General features: G+C 34.3%; 1 protein-coding gene across 1 annotated transcript; it reads left to right on the forward strand.

The window, feature by feature from the left end:
- The first annotated feature begins 233 nt into the window (after positions 1–233).
- LOC113736980 (UDP-glycosyltransferase 74F2-like) lies at positions 234–2,569 on the forward strand. Its single transcript, XM_027264216.2, has 2 exons — positions 234–969; positions 1,581–2,569. The coding sequence occupies exons 1-2, from the start codon at positions 322–324 to the stop codon at positions 2,298–2,300; spliced, it is 1,368 nt and encodes a 455-aa protein (XP_027120017.1). The 5' UTR covers positions 234–321; the 3' UTR covers positions 2,301–2,569.
- The last annotated feature ends 13,274 nt before the right edge of the window (positions 2,570–15,843 follow it).

Below are 15,843 nucleotides of genomic sequence, written 5' to 3' on the forward strand. Positions count from 1 at the left end.
AATTGGTAGTGTCATATATATATATATATATATGCAAAAATAGCTTAATTGCCTGTCTGTAAAACGTTAATAAAAAAAGATAGAACTCGGTAAAAATAGATTAAAGGGCAGAATTGATGTTAAAAACTTGTTATTACGTATTTAAGATATCATCTTTTATTTATTTATTTATTTTTGAACTAGAATAAGGTGTCCCCGACTTTGAAGAGTGAGGTGTCTTCTAAATATGAAATTTGAAATAGCGAAGCATGATATAGGCTATAAATAGCATCTCTCTTTAGAAAAGATGTTCAGAAATCAGAAGACTAAGAGCCAACAAAAATGGAGGGTAGGAACCAATCTTACAGAGCCCACGTCTTGGCAATTCCTTATCCAACCCAAGGCCACATAAATCCCATGTTGCAATTTTGCAAGAGGTTAGTCTCCAAAGGCTGCAAAGCCACTCTAGCAATCACAAATTTCATCTCCAAAACCATGCAGCCAAAATCAGAAACTGTTCAAATTGATACCATTTCTGATGGATTTGATGAAGGTGGCTTCACTCAAGCAGAGAGCATCCATTCATATTTAGAACATCTACAAGATGCTGGCTTGAAAACTCTGAGGGAACTTCTAAATAGGCAGAAAAACGCAGGGACTCCTGTTGATTGCATAATCTATGATTCTTTCTTGCCTTGGGTTGTGGATATTACTCAAGAGTTTGGTCTAGTTTCAGCTGCTTTCTTCACTCAACCTTGTGCTGTTAATTTTGTATATTATTATGTATATCATGGGCTTCTGACACTGCCGATTTCTTCATGTCCCGTATCCATTCCTGGATTGCCACTTCTTGATCGCCTGGACATGCCAGCATTTATTGCTTTTGAGGGTACATATCCTGCATATTTCCAGCTGGTTCTGAGGCAGTTTTTGAACATAGACAAAGCTGATTATGTGCTTGTGAATACATTCTACAAGTTGGAAGCCGAGGTAAGCTTAAAGACCTGAACTTTATTATTCTGTATTAAACTTTTGTTTTTGGTTTTGGATTAGCCTAACCAGTAGGAAAACATATGTGGTAAAGGGTCCCTATATTATAGTTTATATTTTGGAATTTGGATCTCACAAACCTTTTGTTTTTGGTTTTGGACTGGGATCATCCATGGCTGGTGTTTTAAAAAAAAATATATATGTGTGTGTGTGATGTATGTATGTATGTAGTGTGTGCATATATATATATATATATATATATATATATATATATATATATATATATTGTTGAATGGGCCACTGTATAAACGATGAATAATGGATTCCAAAACAAAAATATTGTGGATATTCAACGCTTAGGTGGAATATCACTTAAAAGATGAAGCAGTAAAATTTGTAAGCAATCTGAATATTTTTTTTTTTAATACTAGTGATTGAAAAATAATTATATAAGATACATACTTCCCCAGTCCCCACAAGATTGTTGGAACCTCCGGTCATGGCCAACCATTTTTTATATCTAATAATACACGATTGCAGCTGTGATAATTGTCTCAGCAATTAATTTAACCAACCGTCTTTGGCTCTTTGTTTTATTTGTTTAATTGCAGGCCTTGGATGCCATGTCAAAAGTTTGTCCATTACTTACCATTGGTCCAACCGTTCCATCGGTATACTTGGACAACCGAGTTGCAAATGATGAAGAATATGGGCTCGACCTATTTGAATTAGACCCCTCAATGAGCATCAAATGGTTACATAGCAAGCCTAAGGGTTCTGTCGTTTTCACAGCATTTGGTAGTATGGTCACTTTTGATGAGAAACAAATGGAGGAATTAGCAATGGGACTGAAACAAAGCAATTTCTACTTCTTATGGGTGGTGAGGGCTTGTGAGGAAGCCAAGCTTCCAAGAAACTTTGTGCAAGAAACAAGAGAAAAGGGCTTGTTGGTAAGATGGAGTCCACAGATGAAAGTACTAGCCAATGAGGCAATTGGATGCTTTTTCTCACATGCTGGATGGAATTCTAGTATTGAAGCTTTGAGCATGGGAGTGCCTATGGTTGTCATGCCTCAATGGACTGATCAAACTACTAATGCTAAACTTGTCCAAGATGTTTGGAAAGTGGGGAAAAGAGTTAAAGTTGATGAGAATGGTCTTGTAGGGAGGGAAGAGGTTGAGGGTTGTGTAAGGCAAGTTATGGAAGGAGAGAGCGGAAAGGAAATGAAAGACAACGCTATTAAATGGATGAATTTGGCCAAGGAGGCAGTCTGTGAGAATGGGACATCTGATAAATGCATTCATGAGTTTTTATCAAGATGGAAAGTGTAAATTTATGGACTAGTATCCACTGAGGACCGGTGGTGGTTCAGTCTCTTCCGAATTGTTCTTGGGTTTCTTCAGGTCTTTCCTCCCTTTGATATAAAGTAATGTAGGTCTATCGTGTCAGGCCATATAAAAAAAAAATCCTCTGAGGACTTATAATTTAGATGATTCAATTAGAGGTAGTCATAGCACTCATGTTGCACTATTGTTTATTTTCAACCTTAATACAAAAATAAATAAATAAATAAATAGATAAATAAACATGTTTGCAAGGACTTGTTGATAATTTACGAAGAGATGGTATGGGGGTTAAAGTTAGACTACAATAACTACAATTCTAGCAATGTTTGTAGGAGTATAATTTTTTCTTTATAAGTTCTGTCATAGATTAGCATTGGTCTATCCAATATGACGTCCAAATGATTGGATGATTTCCCCCGGTGTCAATAATCTTGATGCCAATAGCCTCTCAGACGATGGAAAGAGACGAATATTTTTCTTTACTTTTTAGTTCCTTTTAACTAGCAAATATCTAGTGATGTCGAGACAAAATTAGTGGTAGTCATAGCAAGGTATTCAAAATTAGGATCATACTTTTTTTAAATCGTTGTAGAAGTCATACTATTGAATAGGGGGCAAGATTGTGAGATCCCACTAAAAAGAAATACAAAAAACCGATATAAAATTATTATTCATAAAAACATATGCAAGTAAATGTAATGTTAGCCCAAAAAGTACAGTTCTTCAAATAAAGTATATAATTTCTAGTATTATATGCTAATAGATAAAAGTTCAAGTCACTCTAGGATTTATTTTTTTGGAGAAAAATTTGAAAAATTAATATTCTTGGTCTAAATTTGTGAAATATAAGATTTTGAACTCCAAATTAGTAAGACACTAGTTTTGTACTCCCGTGCTAAGCATGGGGGAGATAATTAATCAACTGAAGAAGTAATAAAAATCATAGAACTAAGGTAATTTAATTTACTTAAATAAATTTGTAAAGGTTGGTCGTCTGATTTTAGCATAATTAGAATGGTTTAAAATTACTCTGCATAGAGCAAATTGAAAAAAGATTTTTTTTTTTTTTGGGGAAAAAAGAGCCATCTGTGCAGCAAATTGAAGTTTATATAAGTAATCTAATGAGAAAAAATTTCATGTACTATATTAGCCACAGAGGACAAAGTTCACAACAAAACATTTTTAACAAAGATATATTTATGAAATCAAATTACAACTAAATCTTGCTTTATTAACAATTTTTAGAACAACTTTGTTTACTTGTGTACACATACAAATGCTGTCTGCAACTGCAACTGGGCCATTACATGGAAAGTGAGTCCGCAGTCCATACCTCGTACAGCCCAATTGTTTTGGTGTACAAATCATTCTCACAAGTAATGTTCCGTATCTATTAAAATTTGCTTGACGCCACGGCTAGGACCTCCAAAGACATTAATATACAATATCATTTTTGTGCAAAGCTTCTGCAAAGAATTAATTCTAAATAACATAGTCATGCTAATTATCAATGAAACAAAGAAATACAAGCTTGGTCAATGAACTCAAATGTTCATTCCTAGATTTATGCTTTGCAGATGTATCACAAACATCTGCAATGTTTTTTTTTTTTCTTTTGTTGCCCATACATAACACTTAGAATAGTGTTCATATCAATTAAACCTTAGTGCATTCAAAACCATGCATTTTGAAACCTTATAAAAAGGTCATGTTTTTGGAAAACAATAAGTTCCCTTCAACCAAAAGTGATAAACCAAAATGACTAAGACTTGCATTAGAATTTAGATAAATACTCGTGCATTTCTAAAGTTAAAGCTTGATAAAATATGGATACAAAAGCTTACCTGATTTTTCCCCATTTGGATGATCTCTAGTGTTTGGACTTGAAATATATATTTACCTTACGTTAGAAGCAAATATGATGCGTGGAAGGATATTGAAGTCGTTTATAATTTAGAAAGGATGATATTAAAGTATGGATTGGGCAAACATTTTTCGTATTTTGAAAAAATTAATTATTTGTATAAGTACGTTTACAAAGTAAATATGTATTAAATGGTTTGATTTTAGATAGATTTTTATTATGCTAGATATATATATATATATATATGCATGTAAATTTTTTTATTAAGGTCCTTGGAAATGAAGCTTGATGATGCTGGCAAATTCACAAGAATCAATTCGTCTGCCTAGAGTGATTGGGTTCTCAAGCCAGCCCAAAATATATAATTCAAAATTATACAATAGATTGAAAGAAATTACAAAAAGAAAAGCACTTGGAAAATAATATCATGTTTCATGATAAAATTTGTTGAACATGAATTTTTGTGTTTAGACAACTGTTGAACATGAATTCCTTATACTATATAAGAATGAGTTTAGGGGCAAAGATAGTTTTTGGATTTCAACCGCATGGGTGGGGCTATTTGGGGAATGTGAGAGTGTTTGAAATACAATTGGAACATTAAGTACAAGTTATTACATCTTTAATTTTGCTATAATTACTTATATAACCTTTCAGACATTTAATGCTAGGGGCAGGTTTGGTAAGTGATAATGTTTGGTGCCTAGTTGAGTATCAAGTACAACTGAATTAAACTTGTGTTTTGATAGAATTACATAAAAAGTCTTTTAATCATTTATTATACTAACATCCAAACCTTCCAATTTCTGAAGCCTTTCTCATCCGTTAAGGAATTAATTGGATGTTTACATAATTGGATTTTAATTACAATTAATTGACCTAATTATTACCTGAACAATCATTATCATATTTATGCTCCATGTTTAGCCGATTGCCCTAAACAACCATCAGCATAGTTATGCCTCCATGTTTAGCCGATAGCCTATCTTCTTTTTCCGTTTCACCTCTTTGGTTTTATTATGGCTATTAAATATTTGGTGGAAGGCGTAGCTTTTCCTTTAAATTGAGGTGAGCTCTTTGAGTTTGAGGTGGTTTTTTTTTTTCTTTTTTGATGATTGGTTTATTCAAGAACTCCATATAGTTTGCTTTTTGATACTTCTAATTCCAAAAACTAACTAATTGTGCTTATTTTCTGGTTCATTATCATATTTATGCTCCATGTTTAGCCGATTGCCCTAAACAACCATCAGCATAGTTATGCCTCCATGTTTAGCCGATAGCCTATCTTCTTTTTCCGTTTCACCTCTTTGATTTTATTATGGCTATTAAATATTTGGTGGAAGGCGTAGCTTTTCCTTTAAATTGAGGTGAGCTCTTTGAGTTTGAGGTGGTTTTTTTTTTTTTTCTTTTTTGATGATTGGTTTATTCAAGAACTCCATATAGTTTGCTTTTTGATACTTCTAATTCCAAAAACTAACTAATTGTACTTATTTTCTGGTTCTTGTATTTGTGGAATAGGTTGAAGTTGGTATCAAAACCTAGCTTTGTTGCATATATCTTGAATAAGGTTAGTAATTTTATCATCTTGCTTATAATTCATTAAATGAAGTTGTGTAGAACAAATTTTTAAAGTAGCAAAACTTATTTGTTCTTATAAATTTATTACTTATAAGTTATAGATATTAAGTCAAAGTTTAATTAGAACAAGGTATAATATGAGGGCATTGCAAAAGCAAGTTCGACGACGACCTTGAGGAAGTCCCTCCAGTCTTGAAGAAGATTGATTTGCTTTTTGGAAGCATTGAAGCTCGTGCCACACCGGATCCAACACATGCTTAGTTTCATATCCCATCTTCACCTCCTCGACCAAGTTGCTAACATCAAATATATATTGCATTCATCAGACTTTCTGGTATGCCGTGATTTACCACCTACATGCGCCGTCACATACTATATATCACTCAACCGAAACCATGTAAAAGCATGATGTTTTTTGATAGTTCTAGAAAGAAGGGAGTTTGAATTTCTAGAATTCCCGGTGTCTTGCTGCTACTAAGTAGCTAGGAATCCAAATTCCCAAGCGAAAGAGGAAAAAAGAAAAGTGAATGATCCAGTAGTTACCATGAAGAAGCCTCAATCTTGAAGATGCTAATCAGTATTGTTGAAAGTAAGGTGTGATGCTTAAGAGTTTAAGAGTTTACGAAAAAATAATTGTTTATTACTTTTAATGGGCAAGGTGATGCTGCATAATTCGATTTAAAAAAAAAAAAAAAGAAAGTAAGGTGTGAAAAAATAATGATAGGGACTGAAACTTGAGATTCTGAGGCAATAGGCTTACGGGTGTGGGTGTTACAGTAAGCATAGCAAGAAGGGATGGAACCGAGGCCTGGTGATTCTACCAGTAGTTTAATGCTTGACAAAATTTTTGATGGTTGAACAGAATTATTATGGCATTTTATATTATGGATAAAATATGGTTCAAGTAGTTATTTTTATTTAGTTTTTCATTTAATATGATTTGGGATTCGGCTTGTGTTTATTTTAATTGGAAATTTTATGATTGTAAAATTTATTAACTTAGAATTTTGTCCTTCATTGAAACTAAAAAAGAAAATTAATCATGTTACATAATACTAAGATGTAATTTGCACTCTATTTGCTTTATGTGTTATGATCTTGTTCTTGTATTCTGCTGTTTATATAATTCCAAATACAAAAAATTTGCTTTTTTACTTTGACAACTCGTTTTGCGATATTATTTAACATGCTATCTAAAGGAATTTGTAGTGGAACTTGATGAGTTTAAATGCTTCAGCTACAGCACCATTTTGATTGCGTTGTATTAATTCATTTACTCATAATTGTATACTGTACAATAATAAATAATGTTTCTTGATTTTGTTGAAACAACTATTATTCATAATTCAAACGAGTCAATTAAGTAGAGTTGCTTTATTGGATACTTATATAAGTAAACATTGGAAAATATCATTAAGCAGTTTCTACCATAGCTTGCAATTCGAATTCATATGAGTAATTTCTTCTGGTTTTAGTTACCATTTCCTACAATTTCAAATTTAGAAAATATTATTTGCACCAATTTTTTATAATCAAGGTAATTTCAAATCAGATCTTTAACAATTATGCAGATTTGAACTTATTTATGAGATTATGAAGAAAGGTCCCTAGCAAAAAAACACCAAATCTGAATCGCTTCTACAAAACTTTGAAGAGACCACTTAAGTTTCTTATCTATCATTTTTGGGCTTATTATCTTTATAAGAAACATGTAATGAAGTCGTATTATGCCCACCAAATTATATAAACAGTTAGTCTAAAATAAAATTATTTTAGATTAGATTGGATGCAAAATGATTGATGGATAAACTTGGCTTGATAATTCAAGTTGAGCTTAAGTCGAGGGAGAAATCAGAAGCATTGCTTGAGGGATCTTTCATGAATATATATAGATTCCGGAGATGAAGGGTACAATTGATACTTTTAAATGTTTTATCATCTTGGACAAGTTTTAGAAAAAACTTTTGGATACTTTTCAATTGCACGTCAAACATTCTTACATTTCCAAACTACCCTTATTTTTGTGATCGAAATTCAAACATAACCTTTGATCACAACTCATTTTTATATAGTATAAGGATAAGGATATTTCATTGCACATTATTTTATTGACTCACTATGTAATTTATGATTTTTCTGGTAAAATCACATGATAAAATCATCATACTTCAGTTCTTATACTACAAAATATTAAACAATAATTATTAATTATCTTTAATCACAAGTACCAAATTCCCGCGCGTCGCGCGGACTCTCCCTCCCGAGTTTAGTACATGAATTTTAGTGTTTAGACGACTTGGCTAATTGTTTTTTTATTTTTTTGAGCAAAAGAGATCAATTTTATTGATAGAGCATTTAAGTTTGTATAGCTCAGGCAAAGAAGCCTAAATAGATGCAAGAGTATACCTCCCTTGCCAACAACAAGAGACCACACTGCACAGTGCATGAGCTAAACACTATCGAAACATTCATGGGAGATCCCCCATTCCATCACCAAGTCCCAATTAGTCTTGGTTCTAGCCACACTTCTCCAAGTCCCAACCACTCCTTGAACCTCAGTAATGATATTATATACAATTTGTACAACAGACAAAGAGCGATGCTGAAAGATAGCAGAATTTCTTGTCCACCATAAATGATACGCTGTGCATGCAAGAGCTAATCTTTTGAGTTGAACGCCGACGGATGTAGACTTCCGGTGTTGACATATCTATTCAAGTTCAACAGCCCAGGGGTAAGTAGCCTTATACACCAGACATAAGGCCTGTATCTTGTGCCAAACTGCAGAAGCCACGGTGCACTCAAAGAATAGATGATCAACGGTTTCATCTGCACATCTACATAGCACACATTCTGGACTATCTGAGCAATACCACCATTTCCTCACTCTACCTTTAGTATTTAGCCTTCTTCTGCAAGCTAACCATAGAACAAATGCAAACCTCGGTACGTAACCCTTACTTCATACAACCTTGTACCAGTTTACCTGTTGCCTAACAGGTCTGAGTATTTTCAAAGCTGACTTGACAGTGAAAATACTAGATGAGCTAGCTAACCATGCAGTTTGATCCTTGTCAGCTGTAAAGGGGACAAAAAAAATCAGGAGTCTGATTCTTCAATATATTTCATTCGAGAATTTCCGGCCAGTAGCCCAACCCCAAGCATCATTCTTCATACATTTATCCACTATGTCCTTGTCATTCAATCCAAAACATACCAAGAGATGTTTACTAAACTTCATAAATAAAGTACAATGAAAAAGTCCAAAAATAATTGTAGCCCAATTCCAAAAATAATTGGGTCCAAAAATATGTGTATATGCTTCTAATCACTAGATCTACTGATTAAGTGCTTTAAGTCCAAAAATTATGGTGATATCTATCGAATAGACCCAAAAAATTTCAATTTTGACAATCAAAACTTGAAAAAACTTAGATCTAATGAAAAAACAATGAAAAAAATACCTAAAACTCTTACTAAGAATGAACACTTAGGATAGAAGAAAACTCTCATTAAACAATTATAGAAGAGAAGAAACTCTCATTAAAAAATCCTAAAAGAGATTTTATTCACACAAATGAAAAGAAACAAAAGAGAGGCATCGTTCCATGGGAAAAGAATAGAAAAATCTGATCCCTTCCCATGGGAGAGTTGGAGAAAGTTTTTGATGGAGAGTTTTTTAGAGAGAAGTAAGAAAGAAATAGCTTTGGAAGAGAGAAAGGGGTTAATATTCTAAATTCTTATGCATAAGAAAATAATTACATGATCACAATTCCAAGTTACATGTGTATCCTTTAAAATGTTCACCAACTAATTATCTTACTATGCTACATAGGATTCGATCATATATTATTTTGAACCGTTGAAATTTTGTTTTGCCAAAAAGAAAAAAATAAATTAGTGTCGTAGTTCTTTGATAGTGAGATAATTGTATGCTTTATTCGTTGATGTTTGGTATTGATTTTGGCTACTTATGGTTCAGAGTAATGGGTTTTTGCTCATAATTGGTATATGCATCTGTTGTAGGCAATTGGTATCAAAAGTGGCAAAAAGAAGTGAATTTCCAGAAGACCAGTCCTTCCAGAGCGTGCCCACGCTAGAGACCGCAGAATTGCGTTAAAAAGACAGACCGCTGGTCCTATCCCTGGAGCTACCGCTATTCTTTGGAGACACCTTTTGAACCTGCGTGGGATTAGGAAGCCTTTTCAGAGAAGACTTTTGGCAACAATTCAAGAAGGAAAATAAGGAAGCAATTCTTTTTAGAAACAAACTCTATTTTGGCAAAAGAGAGGCAGCAGCGAAAGCTTTAAAGAGAAGACAGCAATAGACTAGAGGGGAACCATCTTTTGATTTTTTAAACTTGTAACTGGGATCTTTAGTGAGGTTCTCTCTCTCCCGAACGAGAATCCACAACTAGCGACCGCGTCCTTTTTTATCTTTTTCTTTCAATCGTCTAAACTCCATGAAAGCCTTCAATTGCTTCGTGATTATGCGACAAGGCTAAACATTTTTATCTAGTTGAGGAATAATCAAGACCTGGTGCACAAACAATTGTGAGATCGTTTTAATTGTTTTGCTCTATTTTAAATTCCGCGTTCATGGGTATTTAATTATTCTTTGTTTTAATAGCCTATTGTTATTTGGATTTATTGGATCAATATGGCCAGTTGTTCAATAGTCTGAATAATATACCGCCAATTAGGGCAAGGGTGCGTATCACTTGATTGTCTTAAATTAGTGGCAAACGGCATAATTTCATTGCTTCGCAAGCAGTCTAATCTGTCCCGTAGGAATAAGTAATCTAGTTTAAATGAACCCGTGTGTGTGTTTGTTAACTAGAATTGGGTCTCTCTAATTCCTAAAACTGTGAATAGATTAAATCTTTCGAGCGTCTCTGGGGTTATCTATTTTACAAGGGAATAGTTTAAAAGCGTCTCTAGACTACCATATAATTGAGTAGAGATTGGTAGTTTGGCGGTTGTTGAATTGCTTTAAATAATTTATTTGCGAACGTGTGAATTAATTCAGGTATCTATGATCAATTGCGTGAATCGGTTCCGAGATTATCTTTTTGATTAGGTTGTGTTAATTAATTGTTTATTACATTCGTTAGCTACTACACTTCTGTGAATTAGCAATTCAGTACCCCTACATCTTTAATTTGTTTCTTTTATCTTCCTTCCAAAAATCCCCAAATTCTCCGTGTGTGATAAGTCTACCGGTTCCTTGAGGAGACGACCCTACTCACCACTATACTTATTCAGTTTTGGTAGTAGGTCTAATATAAATTTTATTTTTGGTAGTTTGACAGCCACCAAATTTTGGCGCCGTTGCCGGAGAACTTGTGTCTGATTAATTTGTTTCTTTTTGAGTTCATCTTATTTTCATTTCTATTTTTTTCTCTTATTTTTTAACTAGTTTATGGTTGCTAATCTTCCGTATTTTGGTGATGGACTGGATTTTATTTCTAGAAGAGATTATGAGACTCATGCTTTTTCTAATGATCAATTGGCTGTTACAAATTATGGAAGTTATTTTGTCTCAGATCATTCAACTGACATATACCCTATATTTCAAGATGGTTTGAGTGCTCCAATCGACACTTTTGGAGATTTTTCACCTCAATATCAAATGTGGTATGACCCTTACTCAAATGCGTATGAACAAGAATGGTGGGACAATTCCAACTTTAATTATACTCCAGAGCCAACCGATTTTCAATATTAATATCAATAGCAACAGCCATCATCCATGTCAGGTATGTCTCTTGAAGAAATGGTTGAATTAATAGCTACTAAAACATATCAATTTCAACAGAAGACACAAAGGATGATTAAAGAGATGGAAGATGGAAGGCGTGAATTGGCATCTACAATGAGTAAATTGATTTCTCCAATTTATGAAGATGAGAGTCCAATTATCCTGACAACTGACATGGAATTGCAAGAGTCTCAAGCAGAAGAATCTAAAGATGCAGTTGAAAAGGGAATTGAAGTACAAGAAATGGAACCCCAATATCAACTTGTCCAAGTGAATGAATCCAGTGATCAATTTTCAAATGCGGTGACATCTCCTCAATGTATTAATCAATATTCTCTTGACTCTTATTCTTTAATTCCTGTTAGTGAGATTGACTTTATTATACCAGAAGATTTTGAATTTCATGACAGGAATAAGTTAAGAGTCATGATGGCGAAATATCTCGAACCAATAAGTGCTCGTGATGGAAGAGTAAGTGAAGAATTAAGGTCATTATTTGTTTGTTTGGCACCATCTATAAATCCGTGGAAGACCGTACCTCGTGTGCTCAATGATTACTCTATTTACGAGGGTTATCAGGACTATATAGAGGGTGAAACATTGAAACGAGCCACAAGATTTTATCCTCCGTAAATAAATAGGGTAGTGTCTAGCCAAAGACGTTAAAGAGAGGCATTACTTGGGAGGCAACCCAAGGACTAAACTTTTCGTTATTGTTATCTTTCATTTTTCTCTTTAATTCTATGTTTATTATTATTATTATTATTATTATTATGTCTCATTCCCAGTGCTTTATTGGTGTTAGGCAGAAAACTATGGGTTCCAAGGCATGCCCACGTTTCACAGAAAATTTCATGGGTGCTGTTACAACGAGTGGGCGGTCAACTTACGCTTCTTAAGTGTGGTAACGCCTCTCAACCACGGATCGCCACTGCTTGCCATTGCTGCCCCACACTCCCTCGATGTCCATCCCCTCTGCATCCTGTGTACTTGGGGATTTTTAGTTCCGCGCCTTGGCTGATGCCCTTCGCGGGTTGGGTGAACAAGTTGATCATCTGGATGATCGTCTCACAGTCTTGCAACTCCATTCTCCATTCTTCTATTCGACACAAAATCTGGCAACCTTCTTTGCCCATGTTGAATTTCAGCCACCTCATCCTCTTCCCCTATAATGCTTTCGCGGCGTCCTTTCAGCATTCAAGGAAGTTCTAGCTCCTTTCTACTTGGTTTCTATTTTTCTTTGCTACATTGAGGACAATGTAGGCTTCGGGTATGGGGGAAGTAGTTGAAAATTGCTAGAATTTGATGTTATGATGATGATTGCAATTACTCTACAAGCATGAGCAGTGCTATTATGTGGATTAAATGTCTTGTCTTCTTAATAATGGAATTGAATGATGAATTTTGCAAGACTTGGCGATTAGTAACTATTTTGTGAGTTGTCGAGCCAATGAGCATTGCATTGATAACTGCTCTATTTTCTTTCATTGAGTGATACCACACATAATTTGATTGTTCTAGAACTTGCTTTGTTATGCAGATCAAGACCGCACTCTTGAATTTGATGCATTAAAATGATAAGGGGCACTTAGATTAACCATTTTGGACTTTCTAAAGATTAACCCTAATCAGATCTCCCCTAGTTGACCATGGTTGAGTCTAGACCTTTTCTCAGTTTAATAACCCATATTGTCGCCCTTGAACCCATTGTGTTCGAAACCTCTTTGTTTTTACCACGTGTCAAAGGAATGCCTTGATTTCAGTGCATGATGCGTTGAAAAGGGATGATTGAAGTTAGCAAGTGTGTTTATATTTCCTTGTAGTGGTGCATATTTGAAAAAAAAGAAAAAAAAACTTGGAAAAAAAAAACAAAAAACAAGCAAAAAAAAAAAAAAGAAGAAAAAGAAAAAAAAGAGTTATGAAGTGCTATTGTCAATATGTGTTGAGATAATTGGGTGAAACCCTTGGTTGAGCTTGCATTTGCTAATTTTTGGGGAAATTTATGGGTATGTTTGAAAAGATCATTGGAATGAAGAAGGAAATGGGAAATCAAGCAGTGGGTCGATGGTACTTTTTTTGACATAATGAGTCTAAAATACCTGTTTGATCCTATCTGTGCCTAAACCCTATTACAACCCACATCAAGACCCTTTGATTTTTGCATTAAATTTGGTTTTGGTGGTGGCGATATGATATATTAGCATGCATATGGTAACATCATTTCATTGTGTGGTGAGAGTGGCCTTTTGTATTTCATGTCGGTGTGGTGAGTAATCATATACCACTCTATAAGCGAGGGTTAAGTCTTGCAATTTATAAATTTGATAGCATTGTTATGAGGATAGGATACTTGTGCTTACGTGTTGGACTGCTACATGTGTGTAACTATGATTGAATTTCTGAGCTTTGAAATGCTTGAGGATAAACATTGTCTTGGTGTGGGGGGATTTGATAGTGAGATAATTGTACGCTTTATTCGTTGATGTTTGGTATTGATTTTGGCTACTGATGGTCCAGAGTAATGGGTTTCTGCTCATAATTAGTATATCCGTCTGTTGCAGGCAATTGGTGTCAAAAGTGGCAAAAAGAAGTGAATTTCCAGAAAATCAGTCCTTCCAGAGCGTGCCCACGCCAGAGATCGCAGAGTTGCGTTAAAAAGACGGACCGCGGGTCCTATCCCTGGAGCTACCGCTATTCTTTGGAGACACCTTTTGAACCTGCGTGGGATTAGGAAGCCTTTTCAGAGAAGACTTTTGGCAACAATTCAAGGAGGAAAATAGGGAAGCAATCCTTTTTAGAAACAAATTCTGTTTTGGCAAAAGAGAGGTGGCAGTGAAAGCTTTAAAGAGAAGACAGCAATAGACTAGAGGGGAACCATCTTTTGACCTTTTAAACTTGTAACTGGGATCTTTAGTGAGGTTCTCTCTCTCCTGAACGAGAATCCACAACTAGCGGTCGCGTCCTTTTTATCTTTTGCTTTCAATCGTCTAAACTCCATAAAACCTTCAATTGCTTCGTGATTATGCGACAAGGCTAAATCTTTTTGTCTAGTTGAGGAATAATCAAGACCCGGTGCACAAACAATTGTGAGATCGTTTTAATTATTTTGCTCTATTTTAAATTCCGCGTTTGTGGGTATTTAATTATTCTCTGTTTTAACAGCCTATTATTGTTTGGATTTATTGGATCAATATGGCCAATTATTCAATAGTCTGAATAATATACCGCCAATTAGGGCAATGGTGCGTATCACTTGATTATCTTAAATTAGTGGCAAATGGCACAATTTCATTGCCTCGCAAGCAGTCTAATTTGTCCTGTAGGAATAATTAATCTAGTTTAAATGAACCCGCGTGTGTGTTTGTTAACTAGAATTGGGTCTCTCTAATTCCTAAAGTTGTGAATAGATTAAATCTTTCGAGCGTCTCTGAGGTTATCTATTTTACAAGGGAGTAGTTTAAGAGCGTCTCTGGACTACCATATAATTAAGTAGAGATTGGTGATTTGGCGATTGTTGAATTGCTTTAACCAATTTATTTGCGAACGTGTGAATTAATTCAGGTATCTATGATCAATTGCGTGAACCGGTGCCGAGATTATCTCCTTGACTAGATTGTGTTAATTAATTGTTTATTACATTCGTTAGTTACTACACTTCTGCAAATTAGCAATTCAGTACCCCTGCATCTTTAATTTGTTTCTTTTATCTTCCTTCCAAAAATTCCCAAATTCTCCATGTGTGATAAGTCTACCGGTTTCCTGAGGAGACGACCCTACTCACCACTATGTTCATTCAATTTTGGTAGTAGGTTTAATATAAATTTTATTTTTGATAATTTCACAGCCACCATTCTTTTAGTTTAATCCAATAATTTTCATCTTAGGAAATTCATCTGCAAGACCAAAGTAGCTATATGAAATGTCTTTCCAGCTCAAGATCTCAATCCGGTATTCTCTTAATTTCCTTCTTCCTTCATTGTTTTCATCCTATTTCTCCTAAATGTATTCTTATGATTATTATCCATTACGTAAAATCCTTTTTCTTGCGTTCCATCCTCCCTCAAAGTTATAATTTCTTTCTATTCATTGTCTGATTTAATATAATCTTCTTATGTTTCATTATTTATTAAAATTATGATGCGTTTTATCAAAAAAAAAAAAAAAAAGAAGAGAAAACCAATCTTCTTAGAACTATATCCGGTTTTACTAATAATTTGCATAAGCCATGTGGAAAGACTATTCTTATGCCAAAATTGAAGGCCTACTAGAGAGAATGTCCAAATCCTGATCGACCCATGCAATTAATGAGATTGAACCATCTTGGTC

The sequence above is a fragment of the Coffea arabica genome, chromosome 3e (genome assembly GCF_036785885.1).
Source record: "Coffea arabica cultivar ET-39 chromosome 3e, Coffea Arabica ET-39 HiFi, whole genome shotgun sequence".
In the NCBI taxonomy this organism is placed as follows: domain Eukaryota; kingdom Viridiplantae; phylum Streptophyta; class Magnoliopsida; order Gentianales; family Rubiaceae; genus Coffea; species Coffea arabica.

Bases quoted from the DNA above. Each gene is read 5' to 3' on its own strand.
- LOC113736980 (XM_027264216.2), top strand. From the start codon at position 322: ATGGAGGGTAGGAACCAATCTTACAGAGCCCACGTCTTGGCAATTCCT. The intron at 970-1,580 runs GTAAGCTTAAAG...GTTTAATTGCAG, and splicing joins TCTACAAGTTGGAAGCCGAG to GCCTTGGATGCCATGTCAAA.